This window comes from Coregonus clupeaformis, chromosome 24, assembly GCF_020615455.1.
Source record: "Coregonus clupeaformis isolate EN_2021a chromosome 24, ASM2061545v1, whole genome shotgun sequence".
Lineage (NCBI taxonomy): Eukaryota > Metazoa > Chordata > Actinopteri > Salmoniformes > Salmonidae > Coregonus > Coregonus clupeaformis.
The window spans coordinates 32521407-32548536 of NC_059215.1; the positions used below are offsets into that span (position 1 = coordinate 32521407).

General features: G+C 45.8%; 1 protein-coding gene across 2 annotated transcripts in view; it reads left to right on the forward strand.

Annotated features, from left to right (window-relative positions):
• LOC121538287 (synaptonemal complex protein 2) overlaps nucleotides 1–27130 on the forward strand; it is a 52958-nt gene that overhangs the window by 8661 nt on the left and 17167 nt on the right. The window contains exons 16-28 of one of the 2 annotated variants that reach the window (XM_041846155.2): nucleotides 1870–1944; nucleotides 2693–2794; nucleotides 3082–3190; nucleotides 5447–5604; nucleotides 16170–16244; nucleotides 19055–19121; nucleotides 19390–19441; nucleotides 19606–19688; nucleotides 22504–23126; nucleotides 23422–23561; nucleotides 23917–23953; nucleotides 26579–26652; nucleotides 26974–27019. In XM_041846155.2, coding sequence (XP_041702089.2) covers nucleotides 1870–1944; nucleotides 2693–2794; nucleotides 3082–3190; nucleotides 5447–5604; nucleotides 16170–16244; nucleotides 19055–19121; nucleotides 19390–19441; nucleotides 19606–19688; nucleotides 22504–23126; nucleotides 23422–23561; nucleotides 23917–23953; nucleotides 26579–26652; nucleotides 26974–27019 — 1641 coding nt within the window. The remainder of the gene's footprint in view (nucleotides 1–1869; nucleotides 1945–2692; nucleotides 2795–3081; nucleotides 3191–5446; nucleotides 5605–16169; nucleotides 16245–19054; nucleotides 19122–19389; nucleotides 19442–19605; nucleotides 19689–22503; nucleotides 23127–23421; nucleotides 23562–23916; nucleotides 23954–26578; nucleotides 26653–26973; nucleotides 27020–27130) is intronic. The other variant, XM_041846156.2, reaches the window with a different exon arrangement.

The window sequence follows — 27130 nt, forward strand, 5'->3', positions numbered from 1 at the left end:
AGTTTGCCCCCGGTAATGTGTTCGGCAGACCGCAACACCCTCTGGAGAGCCCTGCGGTTGCGGGCAGTGCAGTTGCCATACCAGGCGGCGATACAGCCCAACAGGATGCTCTCAATTGTGCACCTGTAAAAGTTTGAGGGTTTTAGGTGCCAAGCCAAATGTTTTCAGCCTCCTGAGGTTGGAGAGGCTCTGTTGCGCCTTCTTAACCACACTGTCTGTGTGGGTGGACCATTTCAGATCGTCAGTGATGTGTACGCCAAGGAACTTGAAGCTTTCCACCTTCTCCACTGCCGTCCCGTCGATGTGGATAGGGGGGTTCACCCTCTGCTGTTTCCTGAAGTCCACAATCATGTAATTTGTTTTGTTGACGTTGAGTGAGAGGTTATTTTCCTGGCACCACACTCCCAGAGCCCTCACCTCCTCCCTATAGGCTGTCTCGTCATTGTTGGTAATCAAGCCTACTACTGTTGTGTCGTCTGCAAACTTGATGATTGAGTTGGAGGCGTGCTTGGCCACGCAGTCATGGGTGAACAGGGAGTACAGGAGGGGGCTGAGCACGCACCCTTGTGGGGCCCCAGTGTTGAGGATCAGCAAAGTGGAGGTGTTGTTTCCTAATTTCACCACCTGGGGGCAGCCCGTCAGGAAGTCCAGGACCCAGTTGCACAGGGCGGGGTTCAGACCCAGGGCCTCAAGCTTAATAATGAGCTTGGAGGGTACTATGGTGTTGAATGCTGAGCTATAGTCGATGAACATCATTCTTACATAGGTAATCCTCTTGTCCAGATGGGATAGGGCAGTGTGCAGTGTGATGGCGATTGCATCGTCTGTGGATCTATTGGGGCGGTAAGCAAATTGAAGTGGGTTTAGGGTAAGGTAGAGGTGATATGATCCTTGACTAGTCTCTCAAAGCACTTCATGATGACAGAGGTGAGTGCTACGGGGCGATACTCATTTAGTTCAGTTACCTTTGCTTTCTTCGGTACAGGAACAATGGTGGCCATCTTGAAGCATGTGGGGACAGCAGACTGGGATAGGGAGAGATGGAATATGTCTGTAAATTCACCAGCCAGCTTGTCACTCTACCATAAAGGCCTGATTAGTGGAGTGCTGCAGAGATGGTTGTCGTTCAGGAAGGTTCTCCCATCTCCACAGAGGAACTCTGGAGCCCTGTCAGAGTTACCATTGGGTACTTGGTCACCTCCCTGACCAAGGCCGTTGTCCCCCGATTGCTCAGTTTGGCCGGGCGGCCAGCTCTAGGAAGAGTCTTGGTGGTTCCAAACTTCTTCCATGTAAGAATGGTGGAGGCCACTGTGTTCTTGGGGACCTTCAATGCTGCAGACATTTTTTGGTACCCTTCCCCAGATCTGTGCCTCGACACAATCCTGTCTCGGAGCTCTACGGACAATTCCTTCAACCTCATGGCTTGGTTTTTGCTCTGACATGCACTGTCAACTGTGGGACCTTATATAGACAGGTGTGTGCCTTTCCAAATCCAATTAATTGAATTTACCTCATGTGGACTCCAATCAAGTTGTAGAAACATCTCAAGACTGATCAATGGAAACAGGATGCACCTGAGCTGAATTTCTAGTCTCATAGCAAAGGGTCTGAATACTTATGTAAATAAGGTATTTCTGTTTTTTATTTGTAATGAATGTAAAAAAAAGTGAAGAAAAAAAACAACTGGTTTCGCTTCGTCATTATGGGGTATTGTGTGTAGATTGAAAAAATGTATTTAATCCATTTTAGAATAAGGCTCTAACGTAACACAATGTGGAAAAAGTCAAGGGGTCTGAATACTTTCCGAATGCACTGTATATCTTGGGGCGATGTACTGATACGAAGGCCTGTTTCCTTGTTTCCTGTCAGTCGTTTGTGGGCAAGAGCAGATCCTCTGTCGTGAAGACCACAGTCAAGATTGTTATGGATGACAACTGCTCCCAGGTAAGCATTGGCATCCTGTGTAGTCTACTCCCTGTTCATCTTGCAATCAGACAGCAATTGTACGGTGAAAAGGCAGAAGAATCTGCACTCTCGGATAGTAGTGATAGTTCATACAGGGTTCTCCCCAAAGACTGTAAGATTGGTGCTGTCCTACCTTGTGGACTGTCTGTACCACTATGTAAAAATAAATAAATATATTAGTTACAAAAAACGAATATATATATAATTTATATATTTCTTACTTTATTTGTTATCATTTAAGGCCAGGCACCACACCCTAATGGGGTATTTATTTTAGCTCTAGATTGCAGGAAATGGGGCAGTTATAGGTGTTTAGAAACACACAAAAAATGACTTTGGTATTATTGTGTGTAGCTGCGTTTTCTAGCTAACTACCTAGCTAGCCAGCCAGCCTTTCTAGAGAGAGCATTGCATTGTGGGTTTTGTAGTCAATTTGCGCTCTGCAGATTTCCACAACAATTTTCACGTTGCTTCATAACTTACAACTCCAAAATGCAAAAACATTTCACAACATATATTGTTCTCGCATATTTGCATTATTTAACAATGTAAATCATAGGAATTTGTGGTTTTCAGTGGATTATTCCTTTAATATAAAACAGTATTGGTGTTCCAACACACAGCAAATGTCTTCACACCACCACAAATGCCAATGTGTTTGCCCTATGTGATTGCATTGCCTGGGAAATGTTAGGAAGGAGACTGATAGACAGTCATATCCAAACAGGCTCTTGTTCCCGAGAGTCAGATGTCCCCCGATGCTGACGTGGAGAGAGAGAGGGACCGTGTCCCCTGTCTGCTACCCCCTCGTCCCGCTGGGCCTTTACAGGTAAATAATAATCATATAATATGCCATTTAGCAGACGCTTTTATCCAAAGCGACTTACAGTCATGCGTGCATACATTTTTTGTGACTGATAACTAGCTAGTTACTTCCCAGTGGTAATCTGAGTGTGGAGTATTTAATGCCATGTAAAGCTAGGCACAGTGTACTACTGTAAGTGGACAAAGACCGCAGGACACCAGTTAGTAAATACCATTGGTGGCTTGTGTGATATTCTGAGTATGGTCTTATAAGGAAATGCACACATACACACACTGTTCGTGTTATCCCAGATGGTGACTCCAGCCAAGAGGAGGGTGTCAGAGTCCAGCACATTCATCACCAGCAGCGGAGGAGGGAGGGGGACAGGAGCCAGCCCCTTTAGCATTGTTATGGCAGCATGTGGGTACCCTGCAACGTACACTACATGGCCAAATGTATGTGGACACCCCTTCAAATTAGCAGATTCAATTATTTCAGCCACACCCACTGCTGACAGGTGTATAAAACCGAGCACACAGCCATGCTATCTCCATAGACAAACATTGGCAGTAGAATGGCCTGTCATAGGATGCCACCTTTCCAAAAAGTCCTGCCCTGCTACAGCTGCCCTGGTCAACTGTAAGTGCTGTTATTGTGAAGTGGAAACGTCTAGGAGCAACAACGGCTCAGCCGTGATGTGGTAAGCCACACAAACTCACAGAACAGGACCGTCGAGTGCTGAAGCGCGAAGCGCATAAAAATAATCTGTCCTCAGTTGCAACACTCATTACCGAGTTCCAAACTGCCTCTGGAGGAAACGTCAGCACAAGAACTGTTCGTCGGGAGCTTCATGAAATGGGTTTCCATGGCAGAGCAGCCGCACACAAGCCTAAGATCACCATGTGCAATGCCAAGCGTCGGCTGGAGTGGTGTAAAGCTTGCCGCCATTGGACTCTGGAGCAGTGGAAACACATTCGTTGGAGTGATGAATCGCGCTTCACCATCTGGCAGTCTGATGGACGAATTGGGGTTTGGCGGATGCCAGGAGAACGCTACCTGCCCGACTGCATAATGCCAACTGTAAAGTTTGGTGGAGGAGGAATAATGGTCTGCGGCTGTTTTTCATGGTTCGGGCTAGGCCCCTTTGTTCCAGTGAAGGGAAATCTTAATGCTACTGCATACAATGACATTCTAGACGATTCTGTGCTTCCAACTTTGTGGCAACAGTTTGAGGACGGCTCTTTCCTCAACCCCATCGAACACCTATGGGATGAATTGGAACGCCGACTGCAAGCCAGGCCTAATCAACCAACGTCAGTGCACGACCTCACTAATGCTCTTGTGGCTGAATGGAAGCAAGTCCCCGCAGCAATGTTCCAACATCTAGTGGAAAGTCTTCCCAGAAGAGTGGAGGCTGTTACAGCAGCAAAGGGGGGACCAACTCCATATAAATGCCCATGATTTTGGAATGAGATGTTCGGCGAGCAGGTGTCCACATACTTTTGGTCATGTAGTGTATATCTGCCTCAACCTAAAGACTGTAGAATAGAGTAGAATGGAACAGTACTTTATTATTTAGTTCTGTTAACCTCTATAGGATCGGTGTCCCGCAAACGGGACGGTTGAGCTAACGTGCGCTAATGTGATTATCATGCCTGTCGTAAGTAACAGCAAACTGTCCAGGACATAGACATGTCTTGTATGGGCAGAAAGCTTAAATTCTTGTTAATCTAACTGCACTGTCCAATTTACAGTAGCTATTACAGTGAAAATATACCATTTTTGAGGACAGTGCACAACAACAAAAAGCTTATCACGGCAACTGGTTTGATACATACACCTCTGAAGGTAAGTAATGTACTTACATTCAGTAATCTTGCTCTGATTTGTCATCCTAAGGGTCCCAGAGATAAAATGTAGCATAGTTTTGTTTGATGAAATCCATTTTATATATTCAAATGTAGGAACTGGGTTCTACAATTTGAACCCCTGCTGTCTCTTGTTCCACACCCACCCCGCCCTGCCATCTAGATGTGTGAAAGTTAGTGTATAAGCTAATGATCCATCATGTATGACATTCTGGTAGTGTGTAAACTTACATTTTGTATTACCATATCATTTTTGTATGTTCTATATAGTTATGTACTTGAAAATGTATCAATTGACCAATTCGGCACATTTGGGCAGACTTGATACAAAATAGTCCAGTATTGCAATGCTTCCCTGGATCAATCTGAAACTTTGCACACACACTGCTGCCATCTAGGGGCCAAAATCAAAATTGCGCCTAAACTGCAATATTATATTGTGGCCTTTCTCTTGCATTTCAAAGATGATGGAAAAAAAGAATCATTAGAAAACACATTTTTTGTTTGTATTATCTTTTACCAGATCGGATGTGTTATATTCTCCTACATTAATTTCACATTTCCACAAACTTCAAAGTGTTTCCTTTCAAATGGTATCAAGAATATGCATATCCTTGCTTTAGGTCCTGAGCTACAGGCAGTTCGATCTGGGTATGTCATTTTAGGCGAAAATAGAAAAAAAGGGTCCGATCTGTAAGAGGTTAAGCGATTCTTCTTTTTGCTTTCTCTTTGTTGAATGCTGTGTGTGTGTGTGCGTGTCTGTGTGTTTTAACGTTGCTCTTTGATGCATTCCCCTCTCCTACTTTAGCCACTCCCTGGGGCAGCAGGCCCAAAGTGAAGCCGGCTATGGAGCTGGTCAGGTCGTGTGAGAGGCAAGGCCAGTCGGGCCTGGGGGAGCTGAGGACGGCCAAACCCTGCTACAATGCCGCCCCTGGCATTACACTGAGCGACAGCAGGAGGGAGCAGGTGCAGAAGGACTTACTATAGAAATGGAATTACATTTACATTCGTGCAATCATTATATGATATATGCTTTTTATTTATTTTTATTTACTGTACTACTCAGTACTGGCCCAATCCTAACTGGAAATGTGTGTGTGTGTAACTATTTTGTGTAACTGACAATCAATCTCTCACTGTCAATGGGAGATTTGAGTGAAAATTCCAGATGCACATACAGTGCCTTCGGAAGGTATTCAGAACCCTTAACTTTTTCCACATTTTGTTACGTTACAGCCTTATTCTAAATTTGATTAAATAGTTTTTTCCCCTCATCAATCTACACACAATACCCCATAATGACGAAGCAAAAACAGGTTTTTAGACATTTTGCAAAAATACTGAAATATCACATTTACATAAGTATTCAAACCCTTTACTCAGTACTTTGTTGAAGCACCTTTGGCAGCGATTACAGCATAGAGTCTTCTTGGGTATGACGCTACAAGCTTGGCACACCTGTATTTGGGGAGTTTCTCCAATTTTCAGCAGATCCTCTCAAGCTCTGTCAGGTTGGCAGGGGAGCGTTGCTGCACAGCTATTTTCAGGTCTCTCCAGAGATGTTCGATCGAGTTCAAGTCCTGGCTCTGGCTGGGCCACTCAAGGACATTCAGAGACTTGTCCCGAAGCCACCCCTGCGTTGTCTTGGCTGTGTGCTTAGGGTCATTGTCCTGTTGGAAGGTGAACCTTCGACCAAGTTTGAGTTCTTGAGCGCTCTGGAGCAGGTTTTCATCAAGGATCTCTCTGTACTTTGCTCCGTTCATCTTTGCCTCGATCCTGACTAGTCTCTCAGTCCTTGCCGCTGAAAAACATCCCCACAGCATGATGCTGCCACCACCATGCTTCACCGTAGGCTTGGTGCCAGGTTTCCTCTAGACGTGACGCTTCGCATTTAGGCCAAAGAGTTCAATCTTGGTTTCATCAGACCAGAGAATCTTGTTTCTCATGGTCTGAGAGTCTTTAGGTGCCTTTTGGCAAACTCCCAACGGGCTGTCATGTGCCTTTTACTGAGGAGTGGTTCTGTCTGGCCACTACCATAAAGGTCTGATTGGCGGAGTGCTGCAGAGATAGTTGTCCTTCTGAAAGGTTCTCCCATCTCCACAGAGGAACTCTAGAGCTCTGTCAGAGTGACCATCGGGCTCTTGGTCACCTCCCTGACCAAGGGCCTTCTCCCCCGATTGCTCAGTTTGGCCGGGCGGCCAGCTCTAGGAAGAGTCTTGGTGGTTCCAAACTTCTTCCATTTAAGAATGATGGAGGCCACTGTGTTCGTGGGGACCTTCAATGCTGCAGACATTTTTTGGTACCCTTCCCCAGATTTGTGCCTCGACACAATCCTTTCTAGGAGTTCTACGGACAATTCCTTCGACCTCATGGCTTGGTTTTTGCTCTGACATGCACTGTCAACTGTGGGACCTTATATAGACAGGTGTGTGCCTTTCCAAATCATGTCCAATTAATTGAATTTTTGCTTTGTCATTACGGGGTATTGTGTGTAGATTGCTGAGGATATACAGTGGGGAGAACAAGTATTTGATACACTGCCGATTTTGCAGGTTTTCCTACTTACAAAGCATGTAGAGGTCTGTAAAAAAATGTCATAGGTACACTTAAACTGTGAGAGACGGAATCTAAAACAAAAATCCAGAATATCACATTGTATGATTTTTAAGTAATTCATTTGCATTTTATTGCATGACATAAGTATTTGATCACCTACCAACCAGTAAGAATTCCGGCTCTCACAGACCTGTTAGTTTTTCTTTAAGAAGCCCTCCTGTTCTCCACTCATTACCTGTATTAACTGCACCTGTTTGAACTCGTTACCTGTATAAAAGACACCTGTCCACACACTCAATCAAACAGACTCCAACCTCTCCACAATGGCCAAGACCAGAGAGCTGTGTAAGGACATCAGGGATAAAATTGTAGACCTGCACAAGGCTGGGATGGGCTACAGGACAATAGGCACGCAGCTTGGTGAGAAGGTAACAACTGTTGGCGCAATTATTAGAAAATGGAAGAAGTTCAAGATGAGGGTCAATCACCCTCGGTCTGGGGCTCCATGCAAGATCTCACCTCGTGGGGCATCAATGATCATGAGGAAGGTGAGGGATCAGCCCAGAACTACACGGCAGGACCTGGTGAATGACCTGAAGATAGCTGGGACCACAGTCTCAAAGAAAACCATTAGTAACACACTACGCCGTCATGGATTAAAAGCGCACGCAAGGTCCCCCTGCTCAAGCCAGCGCATGTCCAGGCCCGTCTGAAGTTTGCCAATTACCATCTGGATGATCCAGAGGAGGAATGGGAGAAGGTCATGTGGTCTGATGAGACAAAAATAGAGCTTTTTGGTCTAAACTCCACTCGCCGTGTTTGGAGGAAGAAGAAGGATGAGTACAACCCCAAGAACACCATCCCAACCGTGAAGCATGGAGGTGGAAACATCATTCTTTGGGGATGCTTTTCTGCAAAGGGGACAGGACGACTGCACCGTATTGAGGGGAGGATGGATGGGGCCATGTATCGCGAGATCTTGGCCAACAACCTCCTTCCCTCAGTAAGAGCATTGAAGATGGGTCGTGGCTGGGTCTTCCAGCATGACAACGACCCGAAACACACAGCCAGGGCAACTAAGGAGTGGCTCCGTAAGAAGCATCTCAAGGTCCTTGAGTGGCCAAGCCAGTCTCCAGACCTGAACCCAATAGAAAATCTTTGGAGGGGGCTGAAAGTCCGTATTGCCCAGCGACAGCCCCGAAACCTGAAGGATCTGGAGAAGGTCTGTTTGGAGGAGTGGGCCAAAATCCCTGCTGCAGTGTGTGCAAACCTGGTCAAGACCTACAGGAAATGTATGATCTCTGTAATTGCAAACAAAGGTTTCTGTACCAAATATTAAGTTCTGCTTTTCTGATGTATCAAATACTTATGTCATGCAATAAAATGCAAATTAATTACTTAAAAATCATACAATGTGATTTTCTGGATTTTTGTTTTAGATTCCGTCTCTCACAGTTGAAGTGTACCTATAATAAAAATTACAGACCTCTACATGCTTTGTAAGTAGGAAAACCTGCAAAATCGGCAGTGTATCAAATACTTGTTCTCCCCACTGTGTGTGTATATACAGTGGGGAAAAAAAGTATTTAGTCAGCCACCAATTGTGCAATTCTCCCACTTAAAAAGATGAGAGAGGCCTGTAATTTTCATCATAGGTACACGTCAACTATGACAGACAAATTGAGGAAAAAAAATCACATTGTAGGATTTTTTATGAATTTATTAGCAAATTATGATGGAAAATAAGTATTTGGTCACCTACAAACAAGCAAGATTTCTGGCTCTCACAGACCTGTAACTTCTTATTTAAGAGGCTCCTCTGTCCTCCACTCGTTACCTGTATTAATGGCACCTGTTTGAACTTGTTATCAGTATAAAAGACACCTGTCCACAACCTCAAACAGTCACACTCCAAACTCCACTATGGCCAAGACCAAAGAGCTGTCAAAGGACACCAGAAACAAAATTGTAGACCTGCACCAGGCTGGGAAGACTGAATCTGCAATAGGTAAGCAGCTTGGTTTGAAGAAATCAACTGTGTGAGCAATTATTAGGAAATGGAAGACATACAAGACCACTGATAATCTCCCTCGATCTGGGGCTCTACGCAAGATCTCACCCCGTGGGGTCAAAATGATCACAAGAACGGTGAGCAAAAATCCCAGAACCACACGGGGGGACCTAGTGAATGACCTGCAGAGAGCTGGGACCAAAGTAACAAAGCCTACCATCAGTAACACACTACGCCGCCAGGGACTCAAATCCTGCAGTGCAAGACGTGTCCCCCTGCTTAAGTCAGTGTAACGATTCCGGCAGTCTGAGTCGGGTCCTGTCTGGTGACTAGTGTTTTTGTTCGTAGTCTCCAGTTTCCCGAGGGTTCGGGAACGCTCCGGGGAGCTCTCTGGTTTTCCGCACCTGCATCCCGTCAGCAATCTGCACACCTGGTCCTCATCATCACCCTTTTTAGGCTCTGGCCAAACATCCAGTTCCTGCCGGATCGTTAGCCATGAACAGTAGGTGTTCTGTGTATCAGTTTAGAGTTTCTAGCGTGAGTTTTGTTGTTTTGTACTTTGTTGAGTTTTTGTGTCCTTACCTCCGTTTTTGTTCCACCTGCAGTCACACGTCCGGAACCTTCACCCCACCTCTGCCTGATGGTCGGCGGCTGCCGAGCCATCACTGGACCTAGTACTGCACCCCCAACTACTCATCCACGCCGCCCGCTCTGTCCCTGGATTATTCTGCACCTGTTGTTGTTATCTAAATAAACCCTCACCTTCGTTCAACTCTCCTTGTCCTGGTCTGCTTCTGGGTTCTGGCTGAGGGAACTGTGACAGAACGATCCGGCCAATTATGAACCCAGCGGACCTGGACTCAGTTCGCCATGCCATTACCCAGCAGGAGAAGATGTTGGGCCATCATGGCATGGTACTACAGGAGATCGCGTTGTCAGTTCGGAACCTTTCTACCGGCCTGACGGAGGTCCAGAACCAACGCCAGTGTCCGGTGGAGGACCCACTACCGGTTTCACCCATCTCGCCTGCCGCTTCTGAAGTTGTGTCCCTCCGTGAGCCCAAGGTTCCGACGCCGGAGAAATATGAGGGGGAGCTGGGAAGATGCCGTTCCTTCCTTATGCAGTGTGGATTAGTGTTCGATCTACAGCCCTACTCTTATGCCACTGACAAGGCTAGGATAGCCTTTTTGATTGAGTTGCTGCGTGGTCGAGCGCTGGAGTGGGCTTCAGCCGTTTGGGAACGACAGGATCCCTGCATGGCTTCATACCAGGGGTTCACGGCCGAGATGAGGAAGCTCTTCGACCATTCCGTCCGAGGGAGGGACGCAGCTAGGCGTCTGTTTTCTCTTCACCAAGGAACTGCGCAGCGTGGCCGACTTCGTGATCGAGTTCAAGACGTTGGCTGTGGAGAGTGGGTGGAACGAGGAGTCTTTGCAAGCGGCCTTTTACCAGGGCCTGTCGGAGCAGCTCAAGGATGAGTTGATCTCCTATCCGGAGCCTAGTGACCTGGACAGCTTGGTAGCCTTGTCTATTCGGGTGGATAATCGAGTCCGAGAGCGAAGGAGGGAGAAGCAATGGGGTCCGTCCAATCGATCAGCTTCTCAGTTCCCAGTCGGGTCGGGCGGTGGACCAGAACACGTCGATCATTCTCCACCACTAAGGATTAGTGGAGAGGACCTCTCTCCCGATTCTGAACCCATGCAAGTGGGGCGGCACGGGTTAACCAAGGAGGAGCGTCAACATAGACGTAAGACCAACTGCTGCCTCTACTGTGGTCGCTCGGGACATTACATCTCCACTTGTTCCCGGCGGTCGTCAAACTGCCCGGCTCGCTAAAGTTGGGAGGACTTTTAGCGAGCCAGTTTCAACCTCTCAGTACCTCTGTCAGACCCCGCTTCCCGGCTACCCTTGTGAACAGGAATCAGAGCTTAGCGCTTAACGCTTTTATCGATTCAGGTGCCGATGGAAGCTTTCTTGATGCCGAGTTGGTGGAACAGCTGGGGCTTTCCAAGGAGCAATTGCCGGAAGCCATTGAAGCGACCACTCTGAACGGCAGTAGTCTGGCACGTATCACGATGAGGACTGAACCGGTTAAGATGCGGTTGTCGGGGAATCATTCTGAGATGATTTCATTTTTCATTCTGCCGTCTTCCCATGTTCCTCTGGTCCTTGGATACCCCTGGCTGAAGGAACACAATCCCACGTTCGATTGGGTGACGGGCAAGGTAACGAGTTGGAGCCTTGATTGTCATGCTAACTGTCTCAAGACTGCCTGCCCCCATTCGGTTCCCAGTCAGGTGATTGAGGCTAAACCCCCAGATTTGTCCCTGGTTCCCGAGACATATCACGATTTGGGGGAAGTTTTCAGTAAGCAGAAGGCTCTGTCACTTCCTCCCCACCGACCATATGATTGTGCCATCAACCTGGTCCCTGGAGCTGTCTACCCCAAGGGAAGGTTATACAGTATCTCCCGACCTGAACGTGAGGCGTTGGAGACCTACATCAAGGAGTCCCTAGCTGCTGGTCTCGTTCGTCCCTCGTCATCACCCCTGGGGGCAGGATTCTTCTTTGTGGGAAAGAAGGATGGCTCTCTTCGACCGTGTATTGATTATCGGGGGTTGAATGACATCACGGTCAAGAACAAGTATCCCCTGCCCTTGATGAGTTCTGCCTTCGACTCCTTACAGGGTGCTACGGTGTTCACCAAGCTAGACCTACGCAATGCGTATCACCTGGTCCGGATCAGAGAGGGGGACGAGTGGTTGACGGGTTTCAATACACCGATGGGTCACTTCGAGTATCAGGTGATGCCGTTTGGACTGACCAATGCTCCAGCGGTATTCCAGAGTATGGTGAACGACGTCCTGAGAGATATGATCGGTCTCTTCGTGTTTGTTTACCTGGATGACATTCTGATCTTCTCGAAGGAACCTTCCGACCACGTCCAGCATGTCCGGCAGGTTCTGCAGCGATTGTTGGAGAATCGCCTGTTCGTGAAGGCCGAGAAGTGCGAGTTTCACGCCCACACTACATCCTTTCTCGGGTACATCATCTCCAGGGGTGAGATTAGGATGGATCAGGAGAAGGTTAGAGCGGTTCTGGAATGGGCCCAGCCCGGTACGAGATTGCAACTCCAGAGATTTTTGGGGTTTGCGAATTTCTACCGCAGATTCATCCGGGATTACAGCCGTGTGGCCGCTCCATTAACTGCCTCGACTTCCAGTATCAGGACCTTCAAGTGGAATCCGGAGGCGGATCGAGCGTTTCTGGATTTGAAGAGGCGATTCACCAACGCACCGATTCTCTCTCAACCGGACACGGCCCGTCAGTTCGTCGTTGAAGTGGACGCGTCTGATGTGGGAGTTGGCGCCATCCTGTCGCAGCGATGCTCCACGGACAGTAAACTCCATCCCTGCGCCTACTACTCTCGTCGCCTTTCGCCTGCAGAGAGGAATTACGATGTGGGTAACCGGGAGCTTCTCGCGGTGAAACTTGCCTTGGAGGAGTGGCGCCACTGGTTGGAGGGGGCGGAGCAACCGTTTATTGTCTGGACTGACCACAAGAATCTTGCTTACGTGCAATCGGCTAAACGTCTCAACTCCCGTCAGGCCAGGTGGGCGTTGTTTTTCGGACGATTCAAGTTTGCCCTGACGTTCCGACCTGGATCTAAGAACGGCAAGGCGGACGCCTTGTCCCGGATGTTCTCCAAGACGGAGGAGAGTGGGTCCAAGACCGAGACTATTCTCCCCCGGAACTGCGTCGTGGGAGCAGTGATGTGGAAGATTGAGGAGGAGGTGCTGGCGGCCCTTCGGACTCAGCCCGGTCCCGGTAACGGTCCACCCGGTCGGTTGTTTGTGCCTGAGTCGGTTCGTCCTGCTGTCCTCAAATGGTCCCACGCCAGCAAGATGGCTTGTCACCCTGGCGTGGCTCGGACAATGGCGTTTCTTCGCAGAGCGTTTTTGGTGGCCTGCCATGGCCGAGGATACTCGGGGTTTTGTTGCTGCCTGTCCAGTGTGTGCGCAGAATAAGAGTACCAATCGGCCCAGCTCTGGACTACTTCACCCCCTTCCTATTCCCCGGCGTCCATGGTCGCATCTGGCCCTGGACTTCGTCACGGGGTTGCCCGCTTCTGAGGGGAACACGGTCGTTCTGACTATCGTGGACAGATTCAGCAAGTTCGCCCACTTTGTGCCTATTGCCAAGCTTCCCTCTGCCTCGGAGACGTCCGAGATCCTGGTTAGGGAGGTTTTCAGAGTCCACGGTTTGCCCAGTGATATCGTTTCCGACCGTGGTCCTCAGTTTACCTCTGCTGTCTGGAAGTCCTTCTGTTTGGCCATTGGAGCTACAGTCAGTCTCACATCTGGTTTTCACCCCCAATCCAATGGTCAGGCGGAGAGAGCCAACCAGAAGATGGAATCCACGCTACGCTGTCTGGTCTCTTCCAACCCCACCTCCTGGGTCTCTCAGTTGCCTTGGGTTGAGTATGCCCACAATACTCTCCCTACATCTGCCACTGGGATGTCTCCCTTCCAGTGCCTGTATGGCTACCAACCTCCCCTGTTCCCTTCTCAGGAGAAGGAGCTATCAGTGCCTTCTGTTCAGGCTCATATTCGTCGTTGCCACCGGACCTGGCATCGGGCCAGAAAGGCACTCCTTAGAGGTTCGGATCGGTATCAGCTCCAGGCGAATCGTCGCCGGATCCCCGCTCCCACCTATACCATCGGAGATAGGGTTTGGTTGGCCACACGGGATCTTCCGTTACGGACTGAGTCTAGGAAGTTGTTACCGAAGTTCATTGGTCCGTTTGTGGTGGAGAAGGTGATCAATCCGGTGGCAGTTCGACTCAAACTACCGAGGACGCTCAGAGTCCATCCCACCTTTCATGTCTCCTGCCTCAAGCCTGTCTTCCTCAGTCCTCTGTTGCCTCCTCCGCCTCCTCCTCCTCCTCCTCGGATGATCGGAGGTGGTCCTGCCTACACGGTGCGTCGCATCATGGATTCCAGACGGCGGGGCCGGGGTTTCCAGTATCTCGTGGACTGGGAGGGGTATGGTCCTGAAGAGAGGAGTTGGATTCCGCGGCGACAGGTCCTAGATGCTGACCTCATCAGGGATTTCTACCGCCTCCATCCTGGCGCTCCGGGAGGTCCGCCCGGTGGCGTTCGTCGGAGGGGGGTACTGTAACGATTCCGGCAGTCTGAGTCGGGTCCTGTCTGGTGACTAGTGTTTTTGTTCGTAGTCTCCAGTTTCCCGAGGGTTCGGGAACGCTCCGGGGAGCTCTCTGGTTTTCCGCACCTGCATCCCGTCAGCAATCTGCACACCTGGTCCTCATCATCACCCTTTTTAGGCTCTGGCCAAACATCCAGTTCCTGCCGGATCGTTAGCCATGAACAGTAGGTGTTCTGTGTATCAGTTTAGAGTTTCTAGCGTGAGTTTTGTTGTTTTGTACTTTGTTGAGTTTTTGTGTCCTTACCTCCGTTTTTGTTCCACCTGCAGTCACACGTCCGGAACCTTCACCCCACCTCTGCCTGATGGTCGGCGGCTGCCGAGCCATCACTGGACCTAGTACTGCACCCCCAACTACTCATCCACGCCGCCCGCTCTGTCCCTGGATTATTCTGCACCTGTTGTTGTTATCTAAATAAACCCTCACCTTCGTTCAACTCTCCTTGTCCTGGTCTGCTTCTGGGTTCTGGCTGAGGGAACTGTGACAGTCAGTACATGTCCATGCCCGTCTGAAGTTTGCTAGAGTGCATTTGGATGATCCAGAAGAGGATTGGGAGAATGTCATATGGTCAGATGAAACCAAAATATAACTTTTTGGTAAAAACTCAACTCGTCGTGTTTGGAGGACAAAGAATGCTAAGTTGCACCCAAAGAACACCATACCTACTGTGAAGCATGGGGGTGGAAACATCATGCTTTGGGGCTGTTTTTCTGCAAAGGGACCAGGACGACTGATCCGTGTAAAAGAAAGAATGAATGGGGCCATGTATCGTGAGATTTTGAGTGAAAACCTCCTTCCATCAGCAAGGGCATTGAAGATGAAACGTGGCTGGGTCTTTCAGCATGACAATGATCCCAAACACAGCGCCCGGGCAACGAAGGAGTGGCTTCGTAAGAAGCATTTCAAGGTCCTGGAGTGGCCTAGCCAGTCTCCAGATCTCAACCCCATAGAAAATCTTTGGAGGGATTTGAAAGTCCGTGTTGCCCAGCGACAGCCCCAAAACATTACTGCTCTAGAGGAGATCTGCATGGAGGAATGGGCCAAAATACCAGCAACAGTGTGTGAAAACCTTGTGAAGACTTACAGAAAACGTTTGACCTGTGTCATTGCCAACAAAGGGTATATAACAAAGTATTGAGAAACTTTTGTTATTGACCAAATACTTATTTTCCACCATAATTTGCAAATAAATTCATAAAAAATCCTACAATGTGATTTTCTGGATTTTTTTTCTCATTTTGTCTGTCATAGTTGACGTGTACCTATGATGAAAATTACAGGCCACTCTCATATTTTTAAGTGGGAGAACTTGCACAATTGGTGGCTGACTAAATACTTTTTTTCCCCACTGTATATATATATATATATATATATTAATCAATTTTAGAATAAGGCTGTAACTTCAAGGGGTCTGAATACTTTCCGAAGGCACTGTAGATACTGCAATACTCACTTCGGGACTAATCCTAACTTCCATTTACGTCAGATTTTGACTCAATAATACATCGATGCCAGTGGGAGACTAAGTGAAAATTCAACTTAAGTTGAAGTAAGGATTTGTCCCTTAGAGCAATGCACTTGACAGTAGATGGAAACTAAACCCTCCAGCAGCATAGGCAGCAGCACTGAGGGGCAAATCCTAACTTCAACGCCAGTCGAAATATCACTCCCATTGACATCAATGCATGACTGAGTGGAAGTTAGGATTTGCCCCTAAGAGTTTCTTTTTTTTTTTATCAGATGGATGCTCCATCGCAGAGCAAAGCTACCAAGCAGGACACCAGAGCTGGACCTGTGGCAGAGAAATACCGCAGGGTAGGTCTGGTCTTTCTCCTAACTGATAGGAGTGGTAGTACAACAGATAGCAGTTTTTCATTGATAATCGTACTAGTAGCTGTATCAATAGTAGTAGTAAGTAAGTTCTAGGTAGCCTTGTCCCATGCCAGAACAGCCCATAGGACAGGAGCCTATTTGCTGTTTCTGTAGCATGAGGCAGCTTTATGTACAAGTACACGTCCTGGACAGTACACTCCTAATAGTAGTGGTATTGCGATATTCCATCAGTAGTAATAGTAGTAACAATAGTAATATTGGAATAATAATAACACATTTGTAGCAGGGTTTCTGTTAGCCGGCAATTGCCGGCTTTTGGCCCCCAAAAAATAAATGACAAGCCGATGAATATAACTTTTGCCGGCCAAAATGACCGGGAGAAAGAAAATCCCATTGCAAAATAATGCTTTTTATTAATTAATGGAAATACCAGTCGATGGAAATACATTTGACCATCATGCTTATCGGTCTATAAGTTAATTAGCATAATTTAGTGGAATTAAACATGTATCTTATTTATCTAACGCAACTATCACACGCGCACAGCATACAGAGCCTATTTTGAGCGGGATTTCTCCTGCAGCTCCTCAGATGGTTGCCACTGGAGTAAAACATACTTTTATAAGCCCATTCATTGTGCAACAATTCTAAATGCAATCGTGTGTTAAAAACAGTTTTGGTGCACGATTAAAAAGAGCTGCTATTTTTATTTCTCAACTGGTAATTGAAGTGCCTCCCATTAACCATTCAAGTGCAGGCAACAGGCTATCAACGCATCACCCACCACTTTACAATGTGAGCTGGAGGCAGTATGCATTTTGAAAACATACTTAATTGTTTGAAACCTGAACGTTTTAATACATATTATGAGGCATGTCTTTCCTTGCTTCGAAGTAGCCTATAGGCAAAATCTGTAACATGGAAACGTGGAGGCAGTTCTTTTTTAAAGACTTCATAGGCTCGGGTGAGTTTCAAGTTTGGGGAAGTTTACAATTTATCCTACAATTTCTACCATTCTGATTTTCGTATGCACATTTTCGTGGAACAGTTTCATTTCAATAATAACGTTTTCGTTTCTGAAATCATTGTTACGTGGTTATCATAAAAATCGGAATAAAAATAATGAAAATCTAAAAGTTAAAAGTCAACTAATGTGAGAACACCAGTCTGCAATATGGGCACATTGATACATCGTGATCCGTTGGCGGCTAAAGAAATGAGCGCATGGAACTCCTAGCCTATAGGCCAATGCAGCAGTAGGCCTATAACTTGAATTGCTCTTTCATACCGAGGATTGGTGATTATCAAGGGGGAGATTGTTGGAAATATTTTTCAAATAGATTACTGTGAGAAACTATAGATTTAATATATTTATAATTTGCAATGGATGTAAAAAACTAAAATGTTCCTACATTTCCGTGCAGCAGGCGTGCTCAGGCGCACGTGCTCCCTCAACATTATCAGGACAGAAAAACCACACATGCTCATTGCTTACATGGAGCACTCCAAACAAAAAAAACTAATCTCGTAAATAATGGTTATGAAATAAACCAAAACTTGTTTCTCACAAGTGTAGCAGGTTGTGAACTCTGCAAACAACGTTTACACTCTGAGAATGAGAACGGTAAATGACTGTAATTATTAATACATGCACTAACAGAAATGTATGTAACCAAATTATGGGTACATTTACTTCTGGTGACATGTAATGGGGAATTGATAAAAAAATGTAATCTAAGGGCAAACAATTCACACAATGAAACAATGAATGCGCAAGAATTGGCGGAAGACAGCTGAGCCATTCTGGAGCGAGACTGGCCTATATCTTCACCACACCCCCCACCCCTTCTTCTTGTCTCAACATTTTAAATTATACTCAAGACACATTATCTTCACACGTATTTTAGATGCTTTTCACAGACAGCCACAACTCAATAATCAGCTAGGCCTATTGCCACGCGTGCTGGCCAAATTTTGGGCTTCCCAAATAGGCATAGGCCTAGGAGCTTGTGATTTGGAACAATCCACAGCTGTTTTTTAAAAGAAGCTAATGATCCTTGATTCCTCTGTGGCTAAGTCATGCTTTTTGGTAAAGTATAGACAGGAGTAATTATATCATTTTGGCAAATGTATTTCCATTTTCCTCCCTGTTGGACCAACTGCTATGCCATTTCTCTCCTGTTCTAATGGTTTTCATATCAACTTTCTTTCATTGTCCAGAAGCCAAAGGCACAATCCTAGTCATATTATCAACCCATCCTAGTTGTTGCAACTTTAGATTTCCCCTCTTTCTAAGTTTTTAACAGATTTTAATCTCTCTCACATATGGAACTGCTATAAGGTGCGCTGTGTAGAATGGTGTTTTCCCATGTGTGCTGTTTAGAATGGTGCATTCCCGCGAATTGCATTTTAGCAAATGTTTGAAAATGATGTTTTATTGGCTGCTTCATTACATGAGTTGCATGTTCTGTTAAGACGCATTACCATCATCTAAATCAGATTTCTGTCATTCTGAGCACTGTGGTTGGACGCCATAATGAGTTATGCACCCAATGCATATGGGTCCAGTACATTTCTCAAATGGCCGGTAAATTAAAATCTTCCCGGTCACGTTGTCCGGCGCCACATTTACCTAACGGAAACCCTGATTTGTAGCTATGGTCGTAGTAGTAGCATCTGTAGTGGTAATGCTATGGTCTATCATTATTAGTTGTAGCTGACTAACTAGGAGCAGTAGCAGGAGGTGGTGAAGTAGCAGTAGTTTCATTATTGTACCGGTACTCGTCTTGCAGCACATCCCAGTGGACAAAGTGGTGGAGATGGTCCAAACTGACCAGGCGGAGGAAGAGGAGCTTCTTGGTACAGTTTCTCCACACTCTCTTTCTATATATACAGTGACTGTGATATGTGGTTGTTCTACCTCAGTTGAATGCACTGACTGTTTAGTCGCTCTGGATAACAGTGTCTGCTTAATGACTAAATGTAATTTAAAATAAAATGTAGACTGGTTGTGACAGTCATTTGGGCATTCACATTTTCAATGTAATGCATCTCCCATAGATGTAACATAAATGTAATGACTGTAAACAGTCTTTAAACCCACCTTTACCCTCGTTCCGTCTAAAAGACAGCAGTATTGTCCCTGACTCCCAGCCTACCATGAAAACAGAGAGAACTATGTAAGTACATGGACTTTTATGTCTCTGTCAATCAAATCACAATTTATTTAAAATAAGATTTTGACTCAGACATGTTTACTCAAGGTGGAGCTTTTAGACCACATATCAATGTAACAGTGTGTGTATGTGTGTGTGTGTGTGTGCACCTGTGTGTGTGTGAACAGATTCTCCCACTGGAGGAAAGTGTCTGTGTCTGAGATGCTGCTGCCGGTACAGAGAGGCTTCCAGAAGGCACTGCCCAAACCAGGTAATCTTCCCCAAGTACTTCCTCCTCCCAATCCTCTACAGTATTCTACAATTATTTTCACAATATTTGCAGGACCTACTTAGTTAAAAAGAGTTAGACTTTAAATAAATACTTTTATAATTATAAAAATGTTGGTAGGAATACGGTATGTAACTGAATTTAGATGAGCATTTATGAGTAGGTAGGTAGGTAAACTTTAGTAATCTGCTTACTAAATCCACACTAACCAAAAGACTCATAACACCTGCTGCTTTTACTGAAATGCCTCATAAGAACCATGCATGCACAGGGTCTCCAATAGACCTTATTCACGCTGCGGCCATTGTTGATTGACCGACCATGTTCAGCTTCTGCGGTGATGTTCAAATGTTCTCCTTAAAATGATCACGAGTATTGCATCGTACTGTATGTAGGCTACATCTTTGAAAACAGAATGTTTTTACCCAAAGTGGATTTCTGTTTTTTAATTGAAAAGTGTTTATTGTTCTCTTGGGCTTCGTCAGAGCTTTTAAACTAAATTCGAAACCTTTTTTAGATTTCTGCATGTGTCTGCACCGGGGACTCTGGATGTGGCTGCGTTATTGATGTCATGTAAATCAGGCCTTTTGATTTGAACTAGGGCTGGGCGATATTGCCAAAATATCATATCACGGTATTTTAAAAATAATTGACGGTATTTTATGTTTTTGAATAATAAAGGTTCTACATTTGCTTTATGAGTAGTATGTGACCCTAGGGTGGCAACACATACATTCTATGTGATGTCAATGGGTCTTTCTCCATTCTGATTGTTTTATACTGTTCAATTCAACTTCAACCCAAAATAATTTTCAGCATTTTCATCAATTTCTGCATTTCCTGCACTAATTTAAGATAATTTCCACACTGCCACGTAAGGTTGCACGATATGGGCAAACAATCTAGGCCTTATTTTAACCAAATGTTGCAATTGCGATTTTACTTGAGATTTAGAGCAAAACACATTGGTGAACTGTTGGAATCATGGAAATAGAATGATTATTCAAATTTTATAGTTGGAATATAATAGTGGACACTTTGAATACAGTTGTTTGACATGACAAAGAATGAAAATGCCAGGGAGGAGTTATTGTGACAGGGTAGGAACCAAAGTGTTGACAAGTGTTTTCTAGGGGACCCTATAGTCTGACTACATTAGGGTTCTTCAATTCCGATTCCTGGAGGGCCGAAACACTTCTGTTTTTTATTTCTACCTGGTAGTTAATTGCACTCACCTGGTGTCCCAGGTCTGAATTAGCCCCTGATTAGAAGGAGAGGATGAAAAACAGGTGTTTCGGCCCTCCAGGACCGGAATTGAAGAACCCTGGACTACATTGAATGTTTTCTCTTAGCTACTTCATGTAGCTAACATATTCATGCTTTGTGTATTCCTCTTTGATTTAGAATATACTGTTGCACAAACAATATGCTGATTTAGGTCTACACGATCACTGGTATTATCAGCTAGCCAGCTAGCTAGCGATTAGCATTAGCAGCGAACAAGATTTAGGCTCAACTTGCTAAGAAAATACAAACTAGCTGTTTGCAGATGTAAGAAACACAAATGAATAGTGTAGTTTTAGAACACCAGTGGATTTATATTAAGAAGCAAAGTGAAAAAAGCATCATTGTCATCAACATTGTTGCATGTGCTGCATTGACCATACAGACTGAACGCAAGTGTCTCGTGGTCGAGGAACAACAAATGCCCTCCTTGAGTGATGGGGCGGGGCTAGGTCTGTGTGGAAAGCGGCATGGAGAGAGAGAGAGAGCGGAGAGAAATGACTCAAGTAGTGAAATCAACTATAAAAATTGACGTTACATACGCTGTATCCCTTTTAACAAACCAAACATTCAAATACCGTTATAGAAGGTAAAGTAAAAACCCAAACCGGTCCATGCATCAATACCGTTATATCGTAAAATACTGTATACCGCCCAGCCCTAATTTGAACATATGGATTGTTTTAGTTTTGTAGGCTATGCTATGTATTTAATTATTTAATTTATGGATCAAGCCTTCGCAGTCTTTCTGATCTCTTTCCCAATGATCAGTGCTTTAGTTTATTATGTTGCTGTCCAGCGGTTCTGAATTTGCGATGCACCCGACTGTATCATGTTTTTCTGTGCAATAGCCTTTTTGATTTGACCATTTGAAAAGTTTTGGTGTGTGTACTAGGCTATTTGATTTAATTTATATATGTTACAACACTTTGGTTTCAGAAATAAATATGTTTAAATGGAACCAAATGATTAGTTTCTGTCTTCAGACCTTTTTAAATAGGATAGATGAGCTATATGGGCTACGGTATAGGTCAAATGTGATAGTCTGCCTATAACCAGCCTGAGTAGGCCTATAACTCCATTCCGATTCTATTCAGAGTTTAGAGAAATTAATCGAATTGGAAATGAGCCATTATCAGGCTGGTTAATGCGATGCATGTCTGTTGAATTTGGAAAAATCCACCCGCACTCGGCCCCGCCCCACCTACTCAGCCAGTCAGGAGCCGCTACTGCATTGTGGCTGTGGCATACTGCATACTTTTTATTAAATGGTACATGCTAAATTGTATGTGACGATGAGTACATAGTATGCAGTTTAAGTATGTAATACGCTAGTATGGGTATTCGGACACAGACAATATTATTCGATTTGGAGAACTCAGAAGAACATTGCCATCTGCCATGGTTTTAAAAGACGACCGTTTATTAGCTACCCGCACTAGCCGTCTATGGTAGAGCGTTCAGCTGTGTATACTTTGAGGTCTTACTGAAAGTGTTTCCCTCCGGTGTCCAGAACCTGAGAACGTAGAGCAACAGGAGCATCCGTCGTCTGCCCAGAGAGGTTCTGGGTTGGTCCCTGGGTCAGCAGTCGGCCACAAGCAGCTCCACACCCAGCTCACCCAGCGCCTGGAGGAGGTCCTCCGCAAGAGGGACCGGGGTACTGGGCCCGAGGAGCGAGCTGGAGCCCAGATCAGAATGCCTGAGGAGCGAGGTGTGGCCCAGGACCGAGGGTCCCGAGAGCAAGCTGGAGCCCAGGGAAGAAGAGGGCCTGAAGAGCGAGATGCAGCCCAGGGAGGAAGAGGGCCTGAGGAGCGAGATGGAGCCCAGGGAAGAAGAGGGCCTGAGGAGCAAGGTGGAGACCAGGGAGGAAGAGGGCCTGAGGAGCGAGGTGGAGCCCAGGGAGGAAGAGGGCCTGAGGAGCGAGGTGAGCCCACTGGGAGAGGTTCCAAAGAGTTACTGCAGGATGCAGGAAGGCCTGGTCAGACCAAGGGGAAATCTAAGAGCCAGAAGTCTCAGGAAGCTGAAGCCACCCCAGGAAAAGCCCCAGTCAAACCCACCCCAGCTAAAGACATACAGGAGAGGGCAACACCCAACCCCAAGGTTAAGGCCACCGGGTCAAACTCTAGTAAAGACAAGGTGAGGATATAGAGTGTTAAGAGCAATTGAATAGGAAATTTAGCTTGATGCAAAGCTGTTTGAATACCCCGTCCCAGTCCGAGTTGGAGCTTCCTTATTAAATGGAGGCAATGAACTGTAGCCAACGGGTGGCACCTTTCTCCCTTGCATTTTCACAATGGCACAGTAGTATAACCATTCATAGCACTGTCTATCTATCAGTGTCTCAAATTTAGTAGTAGTAATAGTAGTAGTAAGATTGGAGTTATGATAAGAATAAACACCCTTTCTCACGTGTTCCCCTCATCCTCTGCAGAGAGAGGAGGAGGTGACAGGCTCCATGATGAAGTTCATCTCCAGCCACTACGAGAAAAGCACATCCACCACCACTAAATCCCCTGTAGAGTCTGTCCCTCGCTGGCCCCTTCCACCCACCAACAGGTACTGCAGCAACAGGTACTGCAGGAAACAAAACCAAGTGAACATATAACATGGTAGAATGATGTGCAGGAGTTTGGTCTAGCGCAGCGGTTCCCAAACATTTCCTTTCCGGTGACCACCAAATCACTGTCAAAAGCTCTTGAGGACCACCATTCGCAGATTTGTGGAAATCTTTTAATATAAAATATCTTAGCGGTCAAATTTAAGTCAGTTTTATCAGAGAATATAATAAAAGGCCTATTATTACAGATGGATGTTTGTTAAACAATTTGCATTGTGATAAGGACTACACACTCCCTCCCCCAAAGGAGACCGTGGTTCAATCCCTGGCAATGGTGTAATAATTAAAATGGTCTTTCCTTTGTGGTAGATCTGTTTTTGAGAAGAGTTGGTTGCCGCCGTCGATGGTGAGTGCCTGAGGTGTTTTCTGATTGATAAACAGAATAAGTAATATTCCTTTTAATTGTATGAATTTAGGTAGCAGGACATGGTAGCAGACCGAACAGCTACCTCTGGTAAGACGAGGGGTGATGGTGTGTTTCTATTAGTCAATAACAGCTGGTGCGCGATGTCTAATATTAAGGAAGTCTCTAGGTATTGCTTGCCTGAGGTAGATTACCTCATGATAAGCTGTAGACCAAACTACCTACCAAGAGAGTTTTCATCTATATTTTCCGTAGCTGTCTATTTACCACCATAAACCGATGCTGGCACTAAGACCGCACTCAACGAGCTGTATAAGGCCATAAGCAAACAAGAAAATGTTCATCCAGAAGCGGCGCTCCTAGTGGCCGGGGACTTTAATGCAGGCAAACTTAAATCCGTTTGACCTCATTTCTACCAGCATGTCACATGTGCAACCAGAGGGAAAAAAACTCTAGACCACCTTTACTCCACACACAGAGATGCGTACAAAGCTCTCCCTCGCCTTCCATTTGGCAAATCTGACCATAATTCTATCCTCCTGATTCCTGCTTACAAGCAAAAACTAAAGCAGGAAGTACCAGTGACTCGCTCAATAAGGAAGTGGTCAGATGACACGGATGCTATACTACAGGACTGTTTTGCTAGCACAGACTGGAATATGTTCCGTGATTCATCCAATGCCATTGAGGAGTATAGCACCTCAGTCACTGGCTTCATCAATAAGTGCATCGACGTTGTCGTCCCCACAGTGACCATACGTACATATCCCAACCAGAAGCCATGGATTACAGGCAACATCCGCACCGAGCTAAAGGCTAGAGCTGCCCCTTTCAAGGAGCGGGACACTAATCCGGACGCTTATAAGAAATCCCGCTATGCCCTCAGATGAAACATCAAACAGGCAAAGCATCAATACAGGACTAAGATTGAATCCTACTACACCGGCTGACGCTCGTCGGATGTGGCAGGGCTTGCAAACTATTACGGAATACAAAGGGAAACCCAGCCGCAAGCTGCCCAGTGACACAAGCCTACCAGACGGGCTAAATGCCTTTTATGCTCGCTTCGAGGCAAGCAACACTGAAGCATGCAAGAGAGCACCAGCTGTTCCGGACGACTGTGTGATCATGTACTCCGTAGCCGATGTAAGCAAGACCTTTAAACAGATCAACATTCACAAGGCTGTGGGGCCAGACAGATTACCAAGACGTGTACTCAGAGCATGCGCGGACCAACAAGTGTGTTCACTGATATTTTCAACCTCTCCCTGACCAAGTCTGTAATACCTACATGTTTCAAGCAGACCACCATAGTCCCTGTGCACAAGAACGCGAAGGTAACCTGCCTAAATGACTACCGCCCCATAGCACTCACGTCGGTAGCCATGAAGTGCTTTGAAAGGCTGGTCATGGCTCTCATCAACCCGGAAACCCTAGACCCACTCCAATTCACATATCTCCCCAACAGATCCACATATGACGCAATCTCAATTGCACTCCACACTGCCCTTTCCCACCCGGACAAAAGGAACACCTATGTGAGAATGCTGTTCATTGACTACAGCTCAGCATTCAACACCATGGTGCCCACAAAGCTCATCACTAAGCTAAGGACCCTGGGACTAAACACCTCCCTCTGCAACTGGATCCTGGACTTCCTGACGGACCGCCCCCAGGTGGTAAGGGTAGGCAACAACACATCTGCCACGCTGATCCTCAACACTGGGGCCCCTCAGGGGTGCGCGCTCAGTCCCCTCCTGTACTCCCTGTTCACCCACGACTGCATGGCCAGGCACGACTCCAACACCATCATTAAGTTGGCTGACGACACAACAGTGGTAGGCCTGATTGCCGACAATGATGAGACAGCCTATAGGGAGGAGGTCAGAGACCTGGCGGTGTGGTGCCAGGACAACAACCTCTCCCTCAATGTGAGCAAAACAAAGGAGCTGATCGTGGACTACAGGAAAAGGAGGGCCGAACAGGCCCCCCTAAACATTGACAGGGCTGTAGTGGAGCGGGTCGAGAGTTTCAAGTTCCTTGGTGTCCACATCACCAACAAACTATCATGGTCCCCAGATCCTCAAAAAGTTCTACAGCTGCACCATCGAGAGGCAAAAAAATTGTCAAAGACTCCAGTCACCCAAGTCATAGACTATTCTCTCTGCTACCGCACGGCAAGCTGTACCAGAGCTCCAAGTTTAGGTCCAAAAGGCTCCATAACAGCTTCTACCCCCAAGCCATAAGACTGCTGAACAATTAATTAAATGGCCACCCCTGCCTTTGTTTTTACACTGCTGCTGCTCACTGTTTATTATCTATGCATAGTCACTTTACCCCTATGTACAAATTACCTCGACTAACCTGTACCCCCGCACATTGACTTCAGTTAATTTAGTAAATATTTTCTTAACTCTGTTTTTTTTAAATTGCATTGTTGGTTAAGGGCTTGTAAGTCATTATTTCATGGTAAGGTCTACACCTGTTGTTTTCAGGCGCATGTGACAAATAAAATTTGATTTGATTTGTAGGATTTGTTAGGGTTGCATAAGACTTGTTTTCCCCACATGCATTCACAATCTAGTGACTGAATTCTCTCCCCCATAGGTGGGAACGGCAAAGGCCCCGGGATATATGAAGTCCTACACTAACTCCAAGAAGCCCTCTGCACATCAACAAGGGTATTGCTTTTTGTCCAGTTTCATTCAAATTCTCCCCATGGTGCAACACAACCAGTGTATCTTATATTTGATAATAACCCATGGCAACTTGTCTGAAAAATGAATTTAGCAAAATCTAAATTTCAGGGATCTGATTAATCAGGAATTTTTATCAGGACATCCTCCATTCAAATATGATAGAAACGGACCTATTCTTTAGACAAAATCCAGATGTTTTATAATTGTTGTATTATCTTGGCCTGATCCCTTCCCTAAAATGTTGATGATTATTTCCTGTTTGTGCATGGTATTGTTGATTTCATCCATTGTTTCTTTGTGTAGAGAGGACGTCTTTGCATTTAAAGCGGACACACCTATTACCACTGGGGTAAATAAATGTACATTTGATCTACGTAAATCCAATTAATGAATTAGGCCTACTATTTGTTAGCAGACTTAGGTTCAAATACTATGTGAAATAATTTCAGAAACCTAAGCT